Source organism: Phoxinus phoxinus (genome assembly GCF_949152265.1).
Source record: "Phoxinus phoxinus genome assembly, chromosome: 9".
Classification (NCBI taxonomy): Eukaryota; Metazoa; Chordata; class Actinopteri; order Cypriniformes; family Leuciscidae; genus Phoxinus; species Phoxinus phoxinus.
Window position 1 is genome coordinate 33,704,173 of NC_136884.1, and position 25,535 is coordinate 33,729,707.

Consider the following 25,535-nt stretch of genomic DNA (forward strand, 5'->3'; position numbering starts at 1 on the left):
GCGTTTAGTCCACTGTCTATAATAGACTAATTTAGAGATCACTTTTTTTTTTTTTTTACTGACTGCCGAAAACTTTGATCGGTTAACGTTGATACGGTCAACCATCGGTCAAACGGTCATCGGTTAACATCCCTACTACAGAAATGTGATATTTTTGAAGAATGTCCTCAGTGGCGATTAATTATTTTGTTGACTCGACACTGTTTTATTTTGCACTCCGCAAGCTGTGTGAAAACTAAAATGTACAGTCTCTGCTCAAATTTTTATATCTAGCTGTGTTTTTATTAGGGATGTCAATTTTCACAAATTCCCATGATCGATCGTCGTTTAAATTAACAATCGATTAATCATTAGCCTTAATGCTGCAATATGCGTCTGCTGCATTATTACGGCCAACAGCGTGACAGGGTCGGCAAACCTGCTCAAAACAATGTTCCTCACCAAATAGGGCTGCACGATTAATCGAAAAAAAATCACGATCTCGATTCAAACATAAATGCGATCTCATTTCTTAATGATGGCGATTCACTTCCGTGCAGTGCTTAATTTGTAAAGTGGGAGGTCCCGGAGCGCTATTCTATAAATAGGCCTATTCTAAAAGATGTAGGCTATTATTAATAATAATGTTATTTCAACACAATATCTCGTTATTTTGAAATAATATGTGTGCGTGCATCTGTAAATCCGGTGACACGTGTATTGATTTTTATTAATAAACAAGTGTTTTCTCTGAAATGAAAAAGTGTCGACTCGGCTTCAAAGATGAAGTTGACGATCGCCATCTCCGTGTGAACGCGCTTATAGAGAGAAATGCACATAAGCCTAATAATGGATTACTACATAATCAGAGAGTAGCCTTCTTTTTTCGTTTTGAATTATTTCGTTTAAAGACATTTCAAGCTTTGTGTATTTGGTGTATTTGTCATGTCTGTGTGAGGCATACACTGAGTTTCGTTAAGTTAGGATGTGCTCTAGTTTACGTGCAAGTGAGCGCGCTGGCGCCTCCGTTAGGCTATATTTGTTTTGTTGGCCTATTCATTAAATACAGGCAATTGGTTGATGAAAAATTGATTAAAATTAAGATACAATTTATACAAAACGAAATTCACTTTAAAGAAAGGCTTTCTATAACAACTTCAACGGTCAAAATCATGTCTGACCCGCTCCATGTCTCATATTGCGCATCCTATCTTACTCGGTCGTGCTGTTCACTTTTCATAAATCAACATAAATGAAAAAAAAAACATTATAATATTTTAACAAATATGAAACGCGCTTTTTTAATGGCTACAACAGTATAGTAGGCCTACATAGCCTACTCTCTATTTGTACAAATTTCTGCACATTAATTTAATTCTGAATTTTGCACACACAAGTTGAAAGGCATTTGTTCAAAAAAAAAAGTTCACGGATAATTGTGCATGCATTTATTAGCCTAATCATTATGATACTAAAATCCTAACAAATAGCCTAGGCTATGTACAAAAAATCAGATGAGCCCATAATATGAACGAATTATTTTCTTTAAGGGGTCTAAAATAAAGAAAAGAGAGTAGAGACGATTTTTTGTTACTCCTGCAGACCTGCACTTTATTATACTGAATGTCCTGTGTTTTTTTGTACTTGAGTGCAATACATTTTGGTTTAAAATAATGAGAATCGTGTAAGAGAATCGTGATCTCAATTCCCATGGAGAATCGTGCAGCCCTATCACCAAATGAATGAGAATGGTTTTTAATCTAATAAAGGGCTAGATTGTAAAATGTTTCGATGTTATTGATCATTTAATTATTTAATAATCAAATATAATAACTACTAATACAACGCGTCACCACTAGGGATGCATAACCATTAATCGCAATTAATCGTTTGCAGAATAAAAGTTTTTGTTTACATCATATATGTGTGTGTACTGTGTAAAATAATTATGTTTATAAATACACACACATGCATGTATATATATTTTAAATATTTACATACATTTTTATATTTAAATATAATTTATATTATAAATACTTCTATATATAAATAGATTTTTTTCTTAAAATTATACATGCATGTTTGTATATTTATATATGCATAATTATTATACACAACACATATATGATGTAAACAAAAACTTTTATTCTGCAAACGATTAATTGCGATTAATCGTTATGCATCCCTAGTCACCACCGCCGCCTCAGATGCAGAATGTGTGACTGTGGACGAGCTCTCCCTGAACACCGCACTGAAGACGGCAACTAAACTAAATGCATTCACAACGGTTTAATACAATAGTGTTCTCATGTTATGTAATATGTCAGTCCATTTAGTCCTGCATTTCTGTTTGAGCTGCGCGCGCTGAATGAAGGCTACCGTTAAACTGGAGCACTTAGTTTGCTAGCGCGTTATTTAACTCAAAGAAACGCATCCTATATGAGATTAATCCAATATATTCAAAATAAACAATGATTTTGGAAAATAATCTAATTGCGATTATTTTTACCAATATTGCGATTTAATATGCGATTATTTTTTAAGCTCTTTATCTATTATATTATTCAACAAACACAAGCAATAAATCATTGTAAAATATGGATGGGAATCTTTAGGCACCTCATGAGCCGATCAACTTTTATTTATTAATTAATCTTATTAATAAAACTTTAAATACTTTTTTTTAATTACATATGTAATTATAAGTAGGCTACTTTTAAAAATAATTACACATTAAAAAACAAAATTAATACAGTTACATGTTAATAATTTTAAATAGGCTATATAAACGAATAGCTTAAAAACATAAAAGCTATCAATAACAAAGAGGAGAAAAAACATTACAAGCAATAAACAGAGTGCATAAGATGTGGTTTGTCCTGTCGGTTTAATAACTTAAGACATAACTGACTGTTTACATTAAAGCTAGGGTAGGTAATGTTGGAGAGCTAGCCAGATTTGAAAGTGGCACCTCTTCTAAGCTCCGCCCCCTCCTGTCAGTGCTCCGTCCAAAGCTACGCCCCCCCACTAGACATGTGCCGATTTTCGGTAATTCGATAAATCACGATAATGAATATACACGATATTGTTATCGTGGGCACTTCAAAATACCGTAAAAAATAATAGATCCGAATTTTTATTTTTAGAACGTGCATTATAGCTTATTTTCCATCAACCGCTTGAACAAACACTGCGTATATGCTGCGCAGAACACGTGAGCGCACCCGGATGTAAACAGTGTTCACGTCACATGTAGAATCACACTGCACGCAGTGCGCGCCACGGCCACTGACGCCGCATTCAAATTCTCACATGAAGAAGAAGAATGGCGGAAGGAGGAACGCTGCCGACAATTTATCCCCCTTCAAAACGGGTAAAGTCAGATTTTTGGAAATATTTTGGGTTCCAAAAAAATGCAGAGGGATTGCTGATCAAAGACAGTTTCCCTTTGTGTAAGACATGTGGACGGAAAGTGGCTGCAAAACAAGGGAACACGTCTAACATGTTCGCTCATATTCGTGACAACCATCCACTGCAATTCAGGGAGATAAAGGATATAATTGTTCAGTTTACTTTTATATTTTATATTGTTTTATTTGTATTTATTTGTATTTAAATGTTTGAGTTACTTTTAGTTCATTAAAAAGTTATTAAAGTTACTAAAAGGACAAAACTGAAGTTTGTTTCTTTTTTTAACCTGTTTCTCTTGTAAAATTACAATACCATGATAAATGCTCTCTCAATCGCAGCATGAAAAAGTGATACCGGCACATGCCTACCCCCCACAAACATGAACGCGCATCCACATTTGGAGTCAGCTGCATGTACCTACCAGTGATGCGCGGGTTGATCCAAAATGAGCGGGTGCCTGCGGTCACCCGCGGTTACGAGTCATCCAAAAATATTTTTAATGATATTCGGGTGCTCGGGCACGAGACATGAAGGCATCTGATTGGTTCTTTACATTCGCACCGAATGGCAGTGATTGGTCAGAGTTTTTACTGTCCTACAGCTGCTACAGAGGTCAGATTTTTTTCATTCCTTTTTCTGAACACATAATGTATTGACTACTATCAGAATGGAAGGACCATTTCACCCAGTATAAAAAAAAATGTTTCTGAAACAGGATTACCTACCCTAGCTTTAATTTCGCGTCATAACAAATTTTGAGATGCAAGTAGATTTAACCACGTAAACAGAGTCGCTCACAGCCGCATGTGAGAGCGCTCTTCACAAAGCGGGCGTGAGTATTTGAAATTGAAAGCATCAATAACATCAAGCAAGCATCAAGCGTCATGGCAACTAACTTTATAATGTTATGTAATATGACAGTCCTCCCAATAGTCATTATTAGTCGTGCAATGCCGTTTGAGTCGCGCGTGCTGAAGCTGATCACGTGCACTACAGCGTTAATTCAAGGGATGCATCCAATATAAGATAAATCAGATATAGAGGCATACACAAAATAAACACAATATTACACTTACATTTGCACAAAACAAAACGCTGCGAATGAGCACGCAAACTTATAGTCATAATGGTGTAAATGGCGCTCGCTTTGTTTCGCGGTTGAGCAGCATGAACCTGCTTAATCGATGATCGAGAAGTTGTATCGATTAAATGTATTATCGACAGTTAATCGATCGTCGATTAATCGTCAACATTCCTAGTTTTTATAGAGCGGCGCGGACCGATCGGAGCGGCGGGAGTGTTTGGAGAGCATATGACCCCTTGTGCTTTTGGATCACTCTCGCAGTGCTTTGATGTCATGCGCCGATCGGTCTACGAGACGCCGATGCATCTCGAACAAGCCTGGTGTGTTTGGCGCTGCGTTGCTGGGCAACATGAGATGTATACAGTGACATAAGACATGGCTATGGTTCTCTCGCCTGTGGAAAGGCAAACCGGCTCGTCAGTTGAACCAACTCCGAACCAGCAATAGCTCTAGTTCTGAACTAGCTCCAGATTCATGCTGGTGTAAAAAGGGGGTATTAACCCTCTGGGGACCAAAAACGCGCCGGCGCGTTTTCCTCGTTTTTTTCTCACATAGCAGCAAAATAGACTTAAAATACTCCCGTCATTTTTTTGTCATACAGGCTTAAGAAATATGAAAAAATAAACTGTTAAATGTCGTCTTATTTATGGGCTCACTTAAAATCAAAATAAAACGTGCTTTTGTAAAATAAAGTAAACAGGGTGTGCTTTCTGCCTCTCCGTCTCCGTGAACTTTTTTTCTAGTGCACGTCTCTAAACTTAAACAAAACTCAGCGAATACTATTCACTCAGACATGAGCTATATATCTCTATAATCATATAAGTGTGTAGTTTTAAATTATCTAATTCAAAACTAAAACAAATATTCTCTGTTTATGCAATCTATATAAAAAGAGCGAGAGATCAGCCGTTCTCATTATCGTTCTGGCAGCTCATTACTCTGCTAATGTGACACGCCCATAGAGAGCGTGTGCTTGATAATTCAAGATAATCTGAAGCAACACATGCAATCCAGTCAACGCCCACAACAGCTGGATAACACACTCGCTGTGAGGAATAATAAGATTGTGATAATCCTGGAAATTTTACCTCAAACGTGCTGGAGTAGCCTAACAACGGATCCAGCTGCAGATCATCAGTAAGTGCTAATCGCGATATGAAATGGTGTCTGTAATCCGCAAAAGACTGTTTTAATTTGAATCGCGTTTCTGTGTTTGAATGAATGAACGGCACAGACGCATGTTGCTGTTTACTACAGCTCGCGCGTGTCTGTGTGAATGAATTTAGCTTTTAGCAAACTATCTATATTGCCTACTGAGATGAGTAAAAATCGACTGAATACGTTGAAATAAAATGTCTTTGTATAAGCAACATATTAAACTGCAAATTAACATTTATGCCCTAATATATATTATAAAAGACGATATGTTACGGACGAAATATGAAAGACAACATTTCGTTTTGGATAGATTATAAAGTTTTTACTGCCACATCAAAACCTAATTTACAAGGTGCAAACAAAATCTTAAAAGATCAATATAAGCCTTCTCTTTAAATTATTTTTGTGTTTTATTAGTGACAAATTTGGGGAGAGGATAGCCTATATCCAAAACTTTCTGAAAATACGAATGAGAATTAACTGCACAATTACTAGAAATGTTTACCTTGGATATTATACAATTTGCAAGCATACACAGTTTGTGGAAAAATACACTTTTTTTCAAGATGTTTACAACTCTCAACCAATTCTGTAGTAATATATATATATATATGTGTGTGTGTGTGTGTGTATTGTCTTTGCATTCTTTCTTGTGGCTCAGTGACGCCTGAATAAAAATGCTAATTAGTATGCAGCATTAGCAGGTCTTTGTCTTCTCAGGTGTGAATTAGGACATTATTCATGACCTTGTTGGATCATTCACGCCCACCTGCATATTGCCTTTCCAAACAAAAAGTGTCTTACAAAATTTAAATCAATCTATTGTTTAATGTGAACGATTAGCCCGGATGATTTTCAGATCATTTTGAAGTAAACACTCAAGCCGACAACATCCATTTGTCAAAAGTATTGTGGGAATATGTGAAGTTGGTCATATGTGGTCTTATATCAGAAAATTTAAGTTTGAGTTTTTTTGAATAACCACGCATAAATAATATTCTCTCAAAAATGCAAACATGTACATACATGTTGCTCACATATTATGATAGCCATGTTCGTGCTAAATATAGTGTAATTACACCTTTGCCATTAATATGTTTATAAGCAACTGAAAAAAAATACAAATATCAGGGCATGTCAAAACATCTCAAGGACCCCAAAAACACCTTAGACTCCAGAGGGTTAAGGGATCTGCTGCTAACATCTTGGTGCCAGATACCACAGCACACCTTCAGGGGTCTAGTGAAGTCTATGCCTCGACGGGGCTTGTTTGGCAGCAAAAGGGGGACCAACACAATATTAGGAAGGTGGTCATAATGTAATGCCTCATTGCTATTATACATGCATTTTAAATAATTTAAAGGGCTATTGTTTGCTTGGGTCTTTTTTTTACCACAACAAATTATGAGATTAATCGTCAAAATAATTAATCAATTAACAAGATAATGTGATGGGCCTAATGTGTTACACTGGGCAGGTGAAGGAAGGAGGAGCAGTGGATCCAATCACAGCACTTTTATTTATCTTAAAGGCCAAACAAAAACAATGAGCATTTGAGAACAGGGGCCTGTTGCACAAAACTAGGATAAGGGATTAAGCCAGGATATCTTGGTGATCCTGGCTCAATTGATCCGTAATCCGGTTGCACTAAAGCTGGATAGGGGGCAGGAGGATATGTTATGGTATAAATTACCATGGAGATTTATTCTGTGGTGCTAGCCTGCTCCAGACCAGGCTAAATTCCAGGATCTATTTAATCTCATCCCTAATGTCAGTCAGCAGTCCCCACAAATGGAAACCAATAGTTATTTCACTGCTCACTATACATTATCACATATAACTAGACCCACTGTCATTATTTAAACGTTTGTGATCATTAATTTCAATCATTTTGGATAAATAATGATTTTTAGATGATGTTGCTATCATTAGATAATTTACAGTTTCCCATAGACTATAAGGCTATATATAAAATGATAGAATATTAGGGCCACAGAGGGGAAAAAAAGACAAGTCATAATATTGTAACCAGTTGTTTTAAAGGAGGACAGTTGTTAAAATGACAGATGTGGGGCATTTCGTGAAATTGTACTTCAGTATGGTTTCATAAACAAAGACATGCTGATGTACCAGAATATTAAGTATCACATTGTCATAAGTATCAAAACTGTAAAAAGAATATGTAGCTTTTCTGCAGAAAGAACCAGCCTCATAAATTTATGACTTTATCCTTTTTCCTCAGTGTGGCCCTAGTACTCTGTCATATAAACAAATACACATTTCATATGAATATAAAAACACAATGTGTAACATTATGTTCCTTTATTGAATAAGGACAAAACAAAGCAGGTAAACCATCAGCTCCTTTCGAAACTGAAGTCACAGTTACTCTACAAGATGGAAAGCACAGAATCAAAGCATATTATACTATTATACACATACTAACTAAAATAATTCAACACATATTGGTCCCTCAGCAGCCGACCACTGTCGTCATCAGGGAAGATTGCCGGATTGTCCCAGTCCATGGCTGGTGGCACTCTGGGGGCCCTCTCCTTCCTCAGGCAGGCCACATTGTGGAGGACAGCACAAGCCACAGTAATATCACATGCCCTAACATAGGGATGGGCGATATGGCCTAAAATCCATATTGCGATATACATTGCAGCCTCTTGCGATAACGATATATATCACGATATATATAAATTATAATAAAACCATTTCAGAACAGGTTACACAGACCCTAAGGAAAGCCAAAGGCTTTCTTTTAAAGAAAGAAAGAAACAGTGTACGTAGTTTTGAGAACATTTATTGTGCAAAACTGTAATTATACAACATAATGTTGCAGATAAATAAAATTCAAGAACACTAGCTGCAGAGACTTTAAGTAGCCCTAATGTTTATATTATGGCTAGCAGCTTATGAAACCCCAAATTCACAATAAGAATATTGTGAAAAGGTTTTCATAAAGCTGTAAGCCATAATCATCAAAATTATAACAAATAAAGGCTTGTAATATCTCACTTTGCATGTAATGAGTCTATATAATATATTAGTTTCACCTTTTACTTTTGCATGATATTCTAATTTTCGAGTTTCACCTGTATACAGTACGTCAACTAAAAAAAATGCTTCAAGTATAAAAGTTTATTTACAGTAGTGCCATGCCATAGACAGTAAAGTGCAGAACAGTGCAGAAGGCACTCCAAATCAAATGTAGTTTTAGTTTGCCTATTTTTTTAAAGGACACAAAAGATGCAAAGAGCAGAAAAACTGATGTCTTCTCAGTTAAAAAGCAACACAACAACGAATCTTAAAATCGGGCACACACAGAGATGATGTGTTTACACCACTATTTTGTGAATATGCGCTGGTATTCAGTGACATGTTTCGTGTTGAGGTGGTAGAACAGATTAGTCGTGTGTGTTACCGTCGGACGACTTAAATCCGAACCAAGTCCAAATAATGGATGTTGCACCGATCTTTTTCACCAGCGCCTCCGTTTCGCTTTCAGCCATGTTTACTTAAGATGACGACGAATATGATGCATTTCAACCGGTTGCAGCTTGTGGCTCTAAATTTCGCGGGTAGATTGCATCATCAACATGCATTATCGCGATAGTGCAATAGAATTAAAATCTCTATCGTAGGCCAATGTTGTATCGTTTATATCGCATATAGTTTATATCGCCCATTATTACCCTAACAGGGCTGACCCTTAATTTGTGAAGGCAGTGAAAGCGTGCCTTCAGGAGGCCAAAGGTCATTTCAACTCTGGTCCTGGTCCCTGGTCCTGGCATGGGCATGGTTGTAGGCCTGCTGTGCTTCCTGGGGGTCTGTGAAAGGTGTCAGGAGAAAAGGCTGGCAGCCATACCCCCTGTCTCCCAGCAACACACCAGAGAATTCACCTGTCAACACAAAATCTCATCATTACTACCTCATAAACACAGTGATATTCTTGACACAGCCATGATGGTTATAAATAGGGGTTGTGTGGCTTACCTTGTGATAGGCACTGATAGATTTCAGAGGCCCGAAAGATTCTGGAGTCATGGACTGAGCCAGGCCATTTTGCCACAACATTGCTGATCACAAAGTCAGCATTGCAGACCATCTGAAATCATAAGATGAGGAATATTACACCAATCAATGCACATCACTGGCAATGCAGAGTGTTCGTCAAAGGACAATATCAAAAAGTTATGTTCACCTGAACATTAATGCTGTGAAAGGATTTCCTATTCACAAAATCGGCCTCATGGGCACCTGAGGGGGCTTTTATCCTTATGTGTGTGCAGTCCACTGCACCAATGACATTGGGGAAACCTGTCACACAAAGTAATGAGTATCCTACTATGTGTTAACAGTTGTCCTGTAATTTGTAGGTCCTCTTACCTGCAATCCTATAGAACTCCTCTTTGATGTCACAGAGTCTTCTGTGGCCAGGGATGGAGATGAAGACATCTGCTAATGCTTTGATAGCCAGACACACACTCCTTATTGTGCGGCAAATTGTGGCCTTGTTCAGCTGTTCTGCATCCCCCACTGAGTACAGGAAGGCTCCACTAGCAAAAAAGCACAAGGCCACACAAACCATTTGCTCCACACTCAGTGCATGGCTCCGTGCAGTGCGGTGCTTAACCCCCTGGGGTCGGCAAACGCGCGGGCGCGTTTTGCTCGTTTTTTTTTACATAGCAGCAAAATAGACCTAAAATACTCAGTCAGTTTTGGTCATACAGCCTTAAGAAATATGAAAAAATAATCTGTTAAATGTCTACTTTTTTATGTGTCCACTTACAATCGAAATAAAACATTGTGCTTTTGTAAAATAAAGAAAGTAAACAGGGAGTGCTTTCTGCCTCTCCGTCTCCGTGAACTTTTTTTCTGAAGCACTTCTCTAAACTCAAATAAAACTCAGCGAATACTATTCACTCAGACATGAAATATATATCTCTATAATCATTTAAGTGTGTAGTTTTAAATTATCTAATTCAAAACTAAAAGAAATATTCTCTGTTTATGTAATCTATATATAAAGAGCGAGAGATCAGCCGTCCTCATTATCTTTCTGCCAGCTCATTACTCCGCTAATGTGACACGCCCATCGACAGCGCGCGCGCTATTCAAATTCTAATCTGAAGCAACACATGCAAACCAGTCAACGCCCACAACAGCTGGACAACACACTCGCTGTGAGGAATAATAATATCGTGATAATCCTGGAAATGTTACCTCAAACGTGCTGGAGTAGGCGAACAACGGATCCAGCTGCAGATCATCAGTAAGTGCTTTGTTCTAATCGCGATATGAAATGGTGTCTGTAAACCGCAAAAGACTGTTTATATGTGAATCGCGTTTCTGTGTTTGAATGAATGCACGGCGCATGCTGTTGTTTACTACAGCTCGCGCGAGTTTCGCTTTTAGCAAACTATCTATATTGCCTACTGAGATGAGTAAAAATCGACTGAATACGTTTAAATAAAATGTATTTGTATAAGCAACATATTAAACTGCAAATTAACATTTATGCCCTAATATATAGTAGGCTATAAAAGACCATATGTTACAGACGAAATATGAAAGACAACATTTCGTTTTGGATAGATTATTTATAAAGCTTATACTGCCACATCAAAACCTAATTTACAAGGTACAAACAAAATCTTAAAAGGTCAAAACAAGCCTTCTCTATAAATTATTTTTGTGTTTTATTAGTGACAAATTTGGGGAGAGGATAGCCTACATAATCCAAAACTTTCTGAAAATACGAATGAGAATTAACTGCACAATTAGAAATGTTTACCTTGGATATTATACAATTTGCAAGCATACAGTTTGTGGAAAAATACACTTTTTTCAAGATGTTTCCAACTCTGAACCAATTATGTAGTAATATATATATATATATATATATATATATATATATATATATATATATATATATATATACTGGTATATATATGTATGTATGTATATATGTGTGTGTGTTGTCTTTGCATTTTTTCTTGTAGCCACAGTGACACCTATGAATTGCTCATTAGTATGCAGCATTAGCAGCTCTTTGTCTTCTCCAGGTGGGAATGAGGACATTATTCATGACCTTGTTGGATCATTCACGCCCACCTGCATATTGCCTTTCCAAACAAAAAGTGTCTTACAAAATTTAAATCAATCTATTGTTTAATGTGAACGATTAGCCCGGATGATTTTCAGATCATTTTGAAGTAAATACTCTAGCCGACAAGATCCATTAGTCAAAAGTATTGTGGAAATATGTGAAGTTGGTCGTTTGTGGTCTTATATCAGAACATTTAAGTTTGAGTTTTTTGAATAACCACGCATAAATAATATTCTCTCAAAAATGCAAACATGTACATACATGTTGCTCACATATTATGATAGCCATGTTTGTGCTAAATAGAGTGTAATTACACCTTTGCCATTAATATGTTTATAAGCAACTGAAAAAAATACAAATATCAGGGCATATCAAAACATCTCAAGGACCCCAAAAACACCTTAGACTCCAGAGGGTTAATCCTGGGACCCAGTAGTCTGCATAGATACCTGATGCCATCTGCAGAAAACCTGTATCTTTCATATAGATGGTCATCAGGGAAGGCCAGTGGGTCCAACCGGTCCCTGAAGACCCTTTCTCGCCTGAAGGCTCTCCTCAGCACAAGTGCTTCTTCATCCACCACATCTCGCAAGAATGGGCATGCCATTGTCAGAGCAGAAAGGAACACACAATTTTGGGCCTTCATATAGGCTAGTGGCCACACCTGGTGCTGGGGGGGTGGGCAAAAGAGGGCGGTGCCTTATAACGATGACTTGGTTGTACTGATTGCTGGGAAAATAAAACAAACCTTAGAAAGATGCCACAGTTCTGTGTGCTCACAATAAGAGCTCATATGTCATGGCTCACTTGACTTTACGAGAATATACCTAATTTTTATTTTGAGCTGTGTCATCTTCTTGGAGCTGGGGGAGGAAAGAAAAATAATGATTAATACATTTGTGTTACAGTTAGCATACAGTGTACATTGAAGGCATATCTCACCTCCCTCTCAAGTTTTTTTTATTTCAAGGTCCAGTTTCCTAATTGTCCTCTTTTTTTATTTCGGACTCCAGTGCAAGATTTTCCATCTTTTTGTTCTTGTACTGAATGTCTATGTCTGCCAGTTCTATTTGGCGCCGGAGGTGGTTGCCATACAACTTTCTGATAGCTTGTGAGCTCTGTGAACACAATACAATTAGCGCAGCTGGAATTTGGCAGGATGTGGTGTCCTTTTATTAATACGCACTATGTTGCCAGGCTGGTTTTCCCACTGTATAGCATCTGGGTCCTGTAAAAGAAATTAGATTTTTTGATTTTGATGAGGACTCACCATTGTAGAGTAAATAGTACTTTCACAGTCTTCTGGAATCCAGAGAGATGGTCTCCTCCTCCTCATCGTCTCCATCATGTGCTGTTGCTGCTGCACTGGGGCCTTCACCCTATCACATTTAATCGGATTCATATTGAAGCTAGTAGACAAGACATGCCAGGCCTACAGTATGCCTTTGATGGAGTACTCACTGGATCAGCATCGTCTGGTGCTTGTGCTGGTGGCTCTAACAGGAACACAGTGCTGCCAGACACTGCAAGGCAATAGGTAAACCAAAGTCAGACAGTCCAAATTGATTCAATATGAATGTGGTTGTATCCCATGTAGAGATGGAAGGACATACCTTGAATGAAGCGGGTGGCATCTTGGGAGGAACCTATGCTCGTCTCTTTCCCCCCAGGGATCCCCTCTAAGACGGGCCTGCCTTTATTTAGCTCCAAGGCCATGTCCTCTGCTGGGGTAAGGTCAGCCTTTGGTGACCCACCACCCGTGCCTTGTCTGTGGGTATTCTTTTTCACTGCTAAAACAGTACAGACAATGTGTGAGCAGGCACCTTCTGGGTACAATATATGCTTGTGCTTTGTTAAATATTAGTCAGGGACCATACCATTCTGCAGAATGTTCTTGTATTTGATTTTGACCTGCTGCCATGTCCGTTTTGGCCCGTTCATGTTTAATCTACATCACACGCACACACACACACACACGCAAACACACACACACACACACACACACACACATTCTTTATCACAAGAACATTTAATGGAGTCACACTGCAAAAAATGACTTGGTATTTTTGTCTTGTTTTCAGTAAAAATATCAACAAAAAAAAATCTTAAATAAAGATGTATTTTCTTGATTTGCTAAATGACCTAGCAAAATAAGTATAGTTTAGACAAATATAAACTTTAAGTAAATGTGTGCTTAAAACAAGCAAAAAAATTAAAAATCTGTCAATATAATAAGAAAAATTCTCTTGAAATAAGTTTACTTTTTCCATAAACATTTAATTTTAGAAAAGTTCTCTTGTTTCACTGGCAGATTTTTTTGCTTATTTTCCTAGGTAATTTTGCGATTTATTTAATATTTAAGATTTTTTTTTTCCTGAAAACAAGACAAAAATACTAAGTAAGAAAGACATTTTTGCAGTGCAGTGAGCAACCGACCTTGGGTCCTTTGAAAGGCGCTATAAAAATTAAAGTGATTATTATTATAGCTCATCTATTTATTCAATTAAATTTTATTTATATAGCACTTTTCACAATTGTTTCATTCTGTCGAAGCAGCTTTACATTAATAAAAGCAGGAGAAACACACAAAAAAAACGGTGGACAACATAAGAACAAGTACAAGGGCTAAGATTAAACCGTACTGAGCGTAGTAACGTTAAATAATAATGTAAGGCTTTAATAATAATTTATCATAGCTTTATACAGTGTGATGGAGTTACTTTACACAATTTCACTCATATCTGCAGTGCATTTCAATTAAAAATTTAACCGTTTCATAATTACAGTACAACTGCGTTTTTGGAGATGTGAATTAAATATTTGAAATGTAATTGTGATGTTTCAGCGGAGCGGTGAGTGTGTAATTGTGCACTACTTACGCATTCAGGCGGTCTGCAATACTTTGCCACGCTTCTTCTCTTTGCTTTATCACTGTGGCGGTGTTGCCTTTCTTCTTAATTATATATTTTACCTCCTCGTATGCCTCCATGAGGATTTGTGCTTCCGACGGGGAAAAGTACGCGGCTCTAGTTGCCATGGTAAATCAGTTAATCTGTGATCTGTGGCGGGGTCTATTTGAGTGAGCCGTGAGCGCGCACCTATCCAGGATTGGTTTCACCTGGCTTAATGAATCCGTGTCTGCTCATCCTGGCTTGGTCTTTGTGCAACCAATTAAGCCTGGACGCACATGTTTTGGCTTCATTGAGCTCAGCTGAGTCATTTATCCCGGATGTCTTAATTCTACTTTTGTGCAACAGGCCCCAGGACTGAAACTAGGGGGCTTAAATACATGGTGAACTCCAGTACCGTCGCACAGTGAAGAGGACTCTATTTTTCTAATATTAGATCTGAATGGCAGATTTAGGATTGGCAGCCATCAAACTGCCATTAACTTGTATTTGTCTTTTTTTCTCTTTAGACCTGATGGCACTGAAAGAAGAGAATCAAGAACTGAATGAAATAGAGGAGAAAGATCAATATAAGAGAAATTTCATGGATGTAGAAAAATCCATACAGACTCAAACGACTTCATCACAAATAAAAGTTCAGAAGACCGAATCTATCAGTAACTTCACCTGCCCTCAGTGTGGAAAGAGTTTCAAACACAAACCTGACCTTAAATTCCACATGAAAATTCACACTGGAGAGAAGCCTTTCAAATGTGATCAGTGTGAAAAGAGTTTCAATCAGAAAGCAAACCTTAATGCCCACATGAGAGTTCACACTGGAGAGAGGCCGTTCACCTGCCAAAAATGTGGAGTAAGTTTCACTCAAAAAGGACACCTTGATTCCCACACAAAGAGCCAACACTCAGGTAAGAACTGTTTTATATGTCATCAGTGTGGAAAGTTTCAGACTTAAAGGTCCCATGACATGAAATTTTCACTTTCTGAGGTTTTTTAACTTTAATACGAGTTCCCCTAGCCTGTATGTGGTCCCCAAGTTTCTAGCTCATCACGGCAACATTTTATATGATGGGAATAGATCTAAATACTTTAAAAACTTCTGACGATTCGTTAATCTCGATAGATGTAATAGTAAAAACGTATAATAGCTGTAATAAAAGTATTCGAGAGAGTTTCACATGTAATACGTAGCTATTTCATATGCAAGCATGTCAGCCAATCACAGCAGTGGCCGGTTACACTGAATCTCACAGCAGACACGCCCCTTCAAATCAGAGGCTAAAATCAGGCTAGGAAAAATGCCTTTTATTTCTACATTATGACTATTTTTTTATCTAAAAAACACTAACATTATAAGGGCAATCCAGGAAACATTATAAAATAACATTATAAGGGCGACCCAGGAAACATTATAAAATAATCCCATGTCATGGGACCTTTAAACTAACCTGTGATTCACACAAATCACACAGGAGTCCTTAAAGGGTTATTAGTTGACCCAAAAATTAAAGTTCTCTCAGTAATTACTCACCCTCATGTTGTTCCAACCCCGTAAGACTTTCGTTCATCTTCGGAACACAAAATGATATATTTTTGATTAAATCTGAGAGCTGTCTCACTCTTTTCTCTTTTTTTTTGGGTTGAACTAACCCTTTAAACCTGCAAACTGGGATCCACAGAAGTGTGATATTCACTACTGTTAAGTCAAGTGACATGACTGGAGGATGTTTATTCCATGCACTGCGTGCAGACGTCATTATTAATGAAAATCACCAATTAGTTTTATTGTTTATCAATTATTTTCAGTTTGTCGTCGATGTTATGAGTTGGTTGCTACAGCTGCAAAATCAAAGAAAGAAAAGAAAACTGATATGGATGAATGATAACAGTAAGCTCTGCACTTAAACTGCAAGGGTAAATGTGAGAGACATTCCCAACAATCAAATCAAAATAATAATACAATACCACAGAGCAGAAAGATAAGCAGTTATCATGTTCAACAATAAGATTGCAAACTGTAGCAACAGGCTAAGCTAGGCTAGGCTGGGACCATACCAATAAATCATTTGTTTCTAGACGTAACAAGCTATTAGCACTAGAAGAAAGATGTACTCATGATTAGATGCCAAAAGCAGGTCATGTATCACTTTAATAAATGATGGTGCTTTAAAGCTGCAGTAGGGAGTTTTTAGAAAACTTTGACTTAGCCTGACAATTTGAACAAGCACAACTTACAGGTCACTCCCCCTTGCTCTCTGCTGCGCTACAGCCCTCCCTCCACAGCTCCTCCGTGAACGCGCAGGCTAGTAAGCAGGACCGATGACGGCGAATAAACCGTTATGGCACATTCACTCAGTGCCGCCGCTCCCACCACGCGCTGTTCGTAGGGCACCAAGAGCTGAGGGGGCACCAAAAAAATTGCCTCCCGGAAGTTCCGGGAGTCTCCCGCATATTGATGGCGGCTCACTGATGCCCGTGAATTAGTTAAAATCACCAGAATCTAGAGCGAGCGCGCCCGTGAGACAGAGACTGTGCTCCAAACCGCGCAGCGCGTGCACGGCAGAGAGAGCAAGAGACCGCGCGCGTGTGCCTCATGAAGCGCATGTTATATCATCCCCGCCGCCGAAGTTTCTCGGGGTAAAGCGCATCATAAAGGAATTATGCAATTATGCCTAGGGCACCAAAATGGCTAGCAGTGGCACTGCATTCACTGGTAGGGACGAAACATCGACAATATGCTTTACATTGACTATGGCCTGCCCATACTTTGACTACAAACTTGGTCCTCAAATCATTACGTATTTATGTAATGTAACTTTATAACGTTGCACTCTTTCTATAAGTTATAAATAGCTAAGATAATATAACAGTAACTGACGTTACAGTATGCAATATCGCTAGATAAGGTTTGCTAGTACATTATTTCAGCAACATGACAAGCCAGTGAATTAGCAGGTTTTAATTGTTGCTTTGGACAGTGCGTGACATTTGATCTGTATGTTATGCGGCTAGTTTTGACACCGAGTCAATGGTTTCGACGAGGAATTCACCCACACAGCGTGTAGTTCTTATAAAATGAAACAAATCAAGCAGGGATACTTACTTGTCAAGCAGAAATATGGCTAACTCTGCATTGGTTTTTTAATCCTTTCAGGACACGTAACGTTAGCTCCCTCCACCTCTGAAAAGCCGCTCCGATGTTTACCTTCGTTTTATTTGGGCTCTGTTTAATTCTTTCCTTTTCGCTTGTTTATCGTCATCAGTCTTTTTGTTTCTTTGTTGTATGAGCAGGTGCCACTCGAGAAATTGGCAGTTTTGTTTGTTTGTCCAACATTAGCACAGCTGCGGCACACCGGCAATCTTGATTTTGAACGGTACGCGCTGTGCAAGAAAGGGGTCTGATCAGCGCGTACACGAGCTTGATTGATCAGCGCGTACACGAGCTTGATTGACACTGCTAAGACAATCCTCCTGGCTCTGATTGGTTGTTTTTGACGGGAGCGGTGCATTTCTGCAAATGGCAATAGGACCACTGGGACGCCTGATTTACACTGCACACATCTGCGGCGCATTACGGCTGCGACACGGCTACCGGAGCTGATCGCGCCCATTCTAGTCAATGCGTGTGTTTACACCGGCCGCGACGCGTTTCAGAAGCTTCCCAGAAGCGGCTCTCCGCGCCGCTTCGCTAAATATAGGCGCCTAGTCTATTTTTGACGGATGCGCGTCCAAGTCACACCGGAAATACAAAATAAAAGTAAAAAAACCTGTCAATTTCAAAATAAACACTCTTTGCAGACTCCCAGTTGTATTGCACACCAATATATCCTTGGTAGAAACAATTTACTGTAAGGTAGAAACCCCAAAATCAAGAAAAAACACGCCGGACAGGCAAATCACGTGGTCTCGCGCATCCAGTCGCTTCTGAAATGCTCCTGGTGTGAGTTGTCACCGCGTGGAAGACGGAATAAAACCATGTCGGAGCCGTGATGCGCCGCACACGTATGCAGTGTAAATGAGGGGGGAGGAGCCAGAGGAGCTTGCTTTTTTCTGATTATCTGTCTCATATTCTACTATCAGGACATAATGACAGTTTTAACAAATATGGAATAAAACATTTTTTTTCAAATGTTACCTACTGAAGCTTTAATCCTGACTTAAATTGTTCACAAGTACTATTACATAGTGAAAATAACTCTATTTTTTAAAATATTTTAGACCTGATAGGCAGATTCAGGATTGGTCTATAACAATGCAGTTTTGTTGCACACTTTTTGTTTTGACAGGAAACTACACTGCGACCAAAATGGTTGCATATGCGACCTTTTGAAATGCTATTGCGACCCTAATTTTTAATGGGTCGCAAATGTATCACTGATTATTTTTGTTCCTACCTTATGTTTTAGGCAATATGCTATGATTTACTATGAGCATTTATTAAAACAGAAATGTGTCTTTTAAGAATACGTTTTATAACGTGCTCTGAGCATTCAACACAAAGTTGGCTTCAGCCCCGCGACTTATAAAGTAATCGGGTTGATGTGCGCGTTTATTTGTCACACGTTTCCCGCTGTTCGCGCATAACCATTCTCCTCTATTGGCTCTTTATTTATTTTAAACGGCAGACGTAATATTAATCCGTCTCTGGTCATGATTTGGAGACATTGAGCATTGAACCGTTTTGCCGTGCTGCTTATATTTATCACGCAGTAAAAATGCCCCTCCCCGCGGCCAAAACCAGTCGTCTGTGGATGAGAATCCAAAACAATTAGTGGGACGTTGTCCTGCTTCACTTCACAGACGCTGAGTGAAATGAGAATTTTAGAATGACGGGACACTCATTTATATGACACTTTATTCAACAGGAAGAACAGCTCGTTCCGCGCGTCATACGTCATTGTACGCGCAGTCCTTTCAGTTTCGGTTTTCAATCCGATCAAGTGTTGACATGTTCTCTCGATCGCATTACAAAAGGAATAAACCACCCCTTTCAATCTGATCGAAAATGCATTCGGATCGAGCTCAACCCGATCGATCAAGGCGTTTACATGAAGATTTTTTTAGTCCGATTGAGCCGTCAATCCGATTATAAGTGTCCATGTAAATTGAAGCTTCACAATGACAGTATGAAGCACGCGAAATGTATAGACATGTACATATCCCATGACGCAGCAGCCCTCCCTACTGCATTTCGGCGTCAAGCAAACCGAGCAAGTGAGGAATCTGAATTGATAATTAGGCTAAGTTCAATGTAGCTTATAATATAGCCTTATTTGTGGCTTATTATATTTCACTTAATTGTGAAGTAGACTTGCATTTTTGTATTATCTTTAATACCAAATAGTCAATAGCTGCTGAAAATCTATTATTATTTTATGGATTATATTTATTTTATTTTAAGAGTTCAGGAGTCTGCCCATCTGTGGCAACCATAGCATGTTGAAATCCAAAATAAATTAATTTAGCACATTATTGTGTACTGTATTTTCTATTGCAGTAAATCTATCCCAACCAATGTTAAAGAAAACAAGGCGGCATGTGGTTTAAAAGATGGAAAGTAAAATAAAAAGCACACCTGTATGCAATACAGTTTCATTATTGTTCATTATTATCCAGAGCGGCTTACTATAAATAATTTGTGCGACCAAATCATGTTTTGCGCCAGTAACTGAAAAAGTTAGTAGCGCAAGTGCCACCAGTGGAAAAGGTTAGTGTAGTTCCCTGTTTGATGTTTTAATACTTTTTTCTTGGTTTTGATGTCTGTTGCTTTGAGCCATTAAACTGATGTTAACTTGAAGTGGTCTTTTCGCTTTAGACCTGATGGCACTGAAAGAAGAGAATCAAGAACTGAAGGAAATCGAAAAGAAAAGAAAAAGAAAGAAAGATCAATATAAGGGACATGTTCAGAAGACCGAATCTAACGGTAACTTCACCTGCCCTCATTGTGGAAAGAGTTTCCAACACAAACATGACTGTATATCCCACATGAGAGTTCACACTGGAGAGAAGCCGTTCACGTGTGATCAGTGTGGAAAGAGTTTCAGTCAGAGAGCAAACCGTAATTGCCACATGAGGATTCACACCGGAGAGAAGCCGTTCACATGTGATCAGTGTGGAGAGAGTTTCAAATATAAAGTAACCCTTAATTCCCACACAAAGATAAAACACTCAGGTAAGAACTGTTTTATATGTCATCAGTGTGGAAATGGTTTCAGACTTAAATCAACCCCTTATTTACGCATGAAAAGTCACACAGGTGAGAGTCCTTACTCCTGGCTACAAACAGTGTGGGATCCACAGAAATGGGTTATTCATTAAGTGACATGACTGGGGGATATTTATTCCATGCACTGAATTATTGCTTATAAATCATGTCTGCATGCAATGGTGATTATTTTCATGATCAATTATTATGTAGTTTGTCAATATTTTCAGTTAGATGATACAGCTGCAAAATCTACAAAACTCTATGCTAACTTGAACAGTTTCATCATTTTGTGAGGAAATGAAAAAAAGAATTATATCGCAAAGACAAAGTGAACTCTAATGATAATGTCCTTCAGGGACAGCATACATTAGGAGAAAAGCAGAGGACCTAATACTGAGCCCTGCTGCACTCCATACTTGTGTTTGATGAAACATCTGTTTGTTTACACAAAATACTAGCAGTAGGATAGATTTGACCTAAACCGTGCTAATGCTTATCCACAAGTGAAAACATAATTCTAAAGATATCAATAATAATGTTGTGATCTGTGTTGTCTAAAGACCTAATAGCACTAGAAGAAAGATGTAGCCTACTCATGATTAGATGCCAAAAGCAGGTCATGTAGGCCTTTAATAAATGATGGTGCTTAAATCCTGACTGAAATTGTTCACAAGTACCATAGCACAGTGAAGAGGACTCTATTTTTCGAATATTTTAGACCTGAAAGGCAGATTCAGGATTGGTCTATAACTATGCAGTTTTGTTGCACAATGTTTGTTTTGATATTTTAATACTTTAATCTTGGTTTTGATGTATGTTGCTTTGAGCCATTAAACTGCCATTAACTTGTATTTGTCTTTTTGGCTTAGACCTGATGGCACTGAAAGAAGAGAAAGATAAAAATGAGAGACATGATTTCATGGATAAAGAAAAATCCACACAGACTGAAACGACTTCATTACAAACAAAGGTTCAGAAGACCAAATCTAACCGTAAATACAACTGCCCTCATTGTGAAAAGAGTTTCCCTCGAAGAAATATCCTTACATACCACATAAGAATTCACACTGGAGAGAAGCCTTTCGTATGTCCTCAGTGTGGAAAGAGTTTCAGACTTCAATCATCCTGTGATTTACACGTGAAAAGTCACACAGGTGAGTCCTCACACATGCAAACTGTGGGATCCACAGAAATGTGTTATTCACTACTGTTAAAGTTACATGACTGGGGGATGTTTATTCCATGCACTGTTTGCAGACATGATTAATAAAATATAAAATTCATAGGTGATTATTTTCATTATGAATTATTATTTGTTTGTCTGTTATCTGTTGGTTGATACACTGCAAAATCAACTTGGGCAGTTTTATCATGTTGTGAGGAAATGTAAAACAAGAGTATCATTGGCAAAACATAGTGAAATCTAATGATAATGACCCTCAGGGACACCATGCATTAGGAGAAAAGCAGAGGACCTAATACTGAGCTCTGTTGCACTCCATACTTGTGTTTGATGAAAAGTCTATTTGTTTTGACCTAAACCGTGCTAATGCTAATTGACAAATGACAACGTTCCTACCCAAAACAATGTTGTGATCTTTCTTCTAGTGCTATTATCTCTTTAGACAACAAAGATGTACTCATGACTATATGTCAAAAGCAGGTCATGTATCACTTTAATAAATGATGGTGCTTAAATCCTGACAGAAATTGTTCACTAGTACCATAGCACAGTGAAGAGGACTCTCCTTTTCCTCACTCTTTTATTTTAGACCTGAAAGGTTTTAATACTCTTATCTTGGATTTGATGTCTTTCTTTGAGCCATTGAACTGCTGTTAACTTGTTTTGTTTTTTGCTTTAGAACTGAAAGACTTCATATGCAAACAGTGTGGAAAAGGTTTCATTCACATGGGAAACCTTAATTCCCACATGAGAGTTCACACTGGAGAGAAGCCGTTCACATGTGATCAGTGTGGAAAGAGCTTCAAAAGGAAAATATCCCTTAATTCCCACATGCAGAAAAAACATTCAGACGAGAACTCTAGTAAAGTAAGCCTCAACTCTCACACTGCAGAGAAGCCTTTCACCTGCAAAAAGTGTGAGAAGAGGTTCACATATAAAGCAGGTTTAGACTCCCACATGAGAAGTCACAGTGGAGATAAACCTTTCACCTGCAAACTGTGTGGGACTAGGTTCGTGCACAAAGGAGGTCTTAAGTCACACATGACAATTCACACTGGAGAGAAGCCATTCACTTGTGTTCAGTGTGGAAAGAGTTTCAGACTTAAAACAATCCTTGATTCACACATGAAAAGTCACAGTGGTAAGCGTCCTTACACCTGCAAAGAGTGTGGGAAGAGCTTCTCATATATAAGAACATTTAATGCCCACAGGAGAGTTCACACTGGTGAGAGTCCTTACACCTGCAAACTGTGTGGGAAGACCTTCTCACAAAATGGAAATCTTACAGCTCACATGAAAACTCACACTGGAGAGAAGCCATTCATGTGCCTTGAATGTGGAAAATGTTTTACACGTGCAATAACACTTACTTACCACTCTAGGCTTCACTCAAGAGAGAACTGTTTTAATTGTCATCAGTGTGGAAAGATTTTCAGTCAGAAAATATCACTTAAGATTCACATGAGGCTTCACACTGGAGAGAAACTTTTCACGTGTCTTCAGTGTGAGAAGAGTTTCACATATAATAGAGACCTGAAACGTCACTTGCAAACATGTTGTGGAAAGAAATCGCAGTGCTCTGAGAGTGGAAAGATGCTTAGAAAAATGAGCAATTTCAAAAATGTTCAGCGTATTCAATCAGGAGAACGGAAATTTAATTGTAATCAGTGTAATAAAAACTTTCTTTTGCCATCACACTTACAGATTCACTTGAAAAGTCATGCAGATGTGAGACCACATTTGTGTTCTTGGTGTGGAAAGGGATTTAAATGGCTCGGCGGTTTAAAATGGCACCAGAACATTCGTATCTGTGTGAGAGTAAGGTTACGTTCACGCCGCAGCTGAATGTCGACCAAGTGTGATTGTATAATTTGTATTAAATTTTTTGTCTTATACATATGAACTTCCATTGCTGCATCTGACCATCTGCTTTGCTTTAGTTCAAATAGTGTCATTATCTAGCTCAATTCAGTTTAAGCTTTTGTTCTCATTTTAAAGTGTCAGTGCAGTCTAATTGACTTAAATGAGCTCACAGTTTTGAATTAATACATTATTAGCTGTGTGGTTTGTATAAAAAATTCAGACACCTCTGATAACAGATCACTCTAAATTGAAATGTAGACCCATACATTTTCTGTACATACAAAGCTGCTTTGAAATTATTTGCATTGTGTTAAGCGCTATACAAATAAATATTAATTGAATTGAAAATCTTTGAATATTGTCATTCAAATCTGAACTAAGTAGGACAAAGGCAAGGAACACACACTCAGGAACTACCTTGACAGTACTGGAGAAAAAAACCTGGGAAAAACAAAATTTGTCCAAATACACAAAAGCACATTTTAGTCATCTTGCCCAGTCGTGGTAAATCAATTATTTAAATCTTCTGTGGTAGTGTGATCTTACATGGCAAAAATGTCAGCTTTTAAACAATATATTCAGGTGTATATCATAAGAGTTTTCTACCAACATGGAATCTGTGTAGGCATTAAAGTAAAGGAAGAGTTCTCGCACCGCACAAGTGAGTCTATTATTGTAACGTAATTTGGAGTCATTTGGGTTGTGGTGATAGATTGCCTAATGGTTATAAATAGAATCACTTATGCAACACAACGATTTTCACCTAATTTTTCCTTACTTGCCAACTACAGTTCATCAATAAGGTGAACCAGATATAAGCTCACCCGTTCTAATCTCAAATGTTCTCGAATGAACATTCGCATAATTATTGTGATGTTTCAAGCAGGGTTACTAGGTTTTCACGCAAAAAATCTGCACAATTGTGTAGGATTATCTGTGAACAGGCCATTTCTCTGAATGAACCGAACACTGCATTCCACAGTTCGGAACGATTCCCCATCAAACCATTAGTAAGTCATAGAACACATTCATGTTGCCGAGATGGCTAAAGGAGATGTCACCCCCCTTTCCCTTTTTGTGCCTGTCTAATCTCATACCAGTGATGCCAGGACAGCAGGAAAAGATTTCTCTTTGTTCCTCAAACTTAAGACCAAATGGCCAAGAAACCCTGTGGTGACCCCAATGCATAAATCCACAGCCTTGTCAGGAAACAAAGGATGCTAAGACATCCCCATGGCCCAGAATCACCTTAAACTTTAAACCAGGGACACCTCCTTTCTGCAGCTGTAAATTCCAGAGACTTTTGTCTCCAAAACCAATAGACTGAAATTAACCCACTTGTGATTTAATACAAACAACAGTCTCAAAATTGCTTGCAATAAGCTGAATTGATCACCAGTGTTTACCTCACATCATTCACGGCGCCAGGATTCCAGTTTTGGATGGGGCAGACCAATTGTGGGTGGGCCTTAAATTAAAAACGTTATCGGTAACACTTTACAATAAGGTTCATTAGTTAACATTAGTTAACTACATTAGTTAACGTTAACTAATAATGAACTACACTTATACAGCATTTATTCATCTTTGTTAATGTTAACTTCAACATTTACTAATACTTTATT

General features: G+C 38.1%; 3 protein-coding genes across 6 annotated transcripts in view; 1 reads left to right on the top strand and 2 right to left on the bottom strand.

Moving 5' to 3' along the window:
• The window catches only part of LOC307004198 (uncharacterized protein), a 30,452-nt gene extending 6,001 nt beyond the window's left edge, over positions 1–24,451 (top strand). Inside the window, exons 3-7 of one of the 2 annotated variants that reach the window (XM_079623295.1) lie at positions 15,169–15,564; positions 20,472–20,828; positions 21,734–22,018; positions 22,727–22,743; positions 23,038–24,451. In XM_079623295.1, the coding sequence (XP_079479421.1) occupies positions 15,169–15,564; positions 20,472–20,828; positions 21,734–22,018; positions 22,727–22,743; positions 23,038–23,892 (1,910 nt within the window). In that variant the 3' untranslated portion in view covers positions 23,893–24,451. Of the gene's footprint in view, positions 1–15,168; positions 15,565–20,471; positions 20,829–21,733; positions 22,019–22,726 lie in introns of both variants that reach the window. The other variant, XM_079623294.1, reaches the window with a different exon arrangement.
• Positions 9,401–10,229, bottom strand: LOC307004018 (putative nuclease HARBI1; the record flags this gene model as incomplete). Its single annotated transcript, XM_079622959.1, has 4 exons — positions 9,401–9,540; positions 9,635–9,746; positions 9,843–9,958; positions 10,028–10,229. The coding sequence occupies 4 exons, from the start codon at positions 10,227–10,229 to the stop codon at positions 9,401–9,403; spliced, it is 570 nt and encodes a 189-aa protein (XP_079479085.1).
• On the bottom strand, positions 12,173–13,745 carry LOC307004090 (uncharacterized protein). Of its 3 annotated transcripts, none has more exons than XR_013798911.1 (5): positions 13,628–13,745; positions 13,364–13,540; positions 13,212–13,273; positions 12,578–13,129; positions 12,173–12,479 (listed from the first exon to the last, which is right to left on the bottom strand). XR_013798911.1 is itself a non-coding variant. In XM_079623039.1 (5 exons), exons 1-4 carry the CDS (start codon positions 13,689–13,691, stop codon positions 13,043–13,045), a joined length of 390 nt encoding a protein of 129 aa, XP_079479165.1. In that variant the 5' UTR covers positions 13,692–13,745; the 3' UTR covers positions 12,173–12,868; positions 13,021–13,042. The 3 variants fall into 3 exon arrangements, 2 of the variants coding, with proteins under 2 accessions (XP_079479165.1, XP_079479164.1); XM_079623039.1 differs by having other exon boundaries at positions 12,173–12,868; positions 13,021–13,129; XM_079623038.1 differs by having other exon boundaries at positions 12,173–13,129.
• Positions 24,452–25,535: the final 1,084 nt, after the last annotated feature.

What these genes read in the sequence shown, in the direction of transcription:
- LOC307004090 (XM_079623039.1), bottom strand. Translation starts at nt 13,691, where the DNA reads ATGAACGGGCCAAAACGGACATGGCAGCAGGTCAAAATCAAATACAAG. An exon ending in CAAGAACATTCTGCAGAATG is followed by an intron (nt 13,541 to 13,627) that starts GTATGGTCCCTG and finishes GTACTGTTTTAG; the next exon opens with CAGTGAAAAAGAATACCCAC. An exon ending in TGCCACCCGCTTCATTCAAG is followed by an intron (nt 13,274 to 13,363) that starts GTATGTCCTTCC and finishes ATTGCCTTGCAG; the next exon opens with TGTCTGGCAGCACTGTGTTC.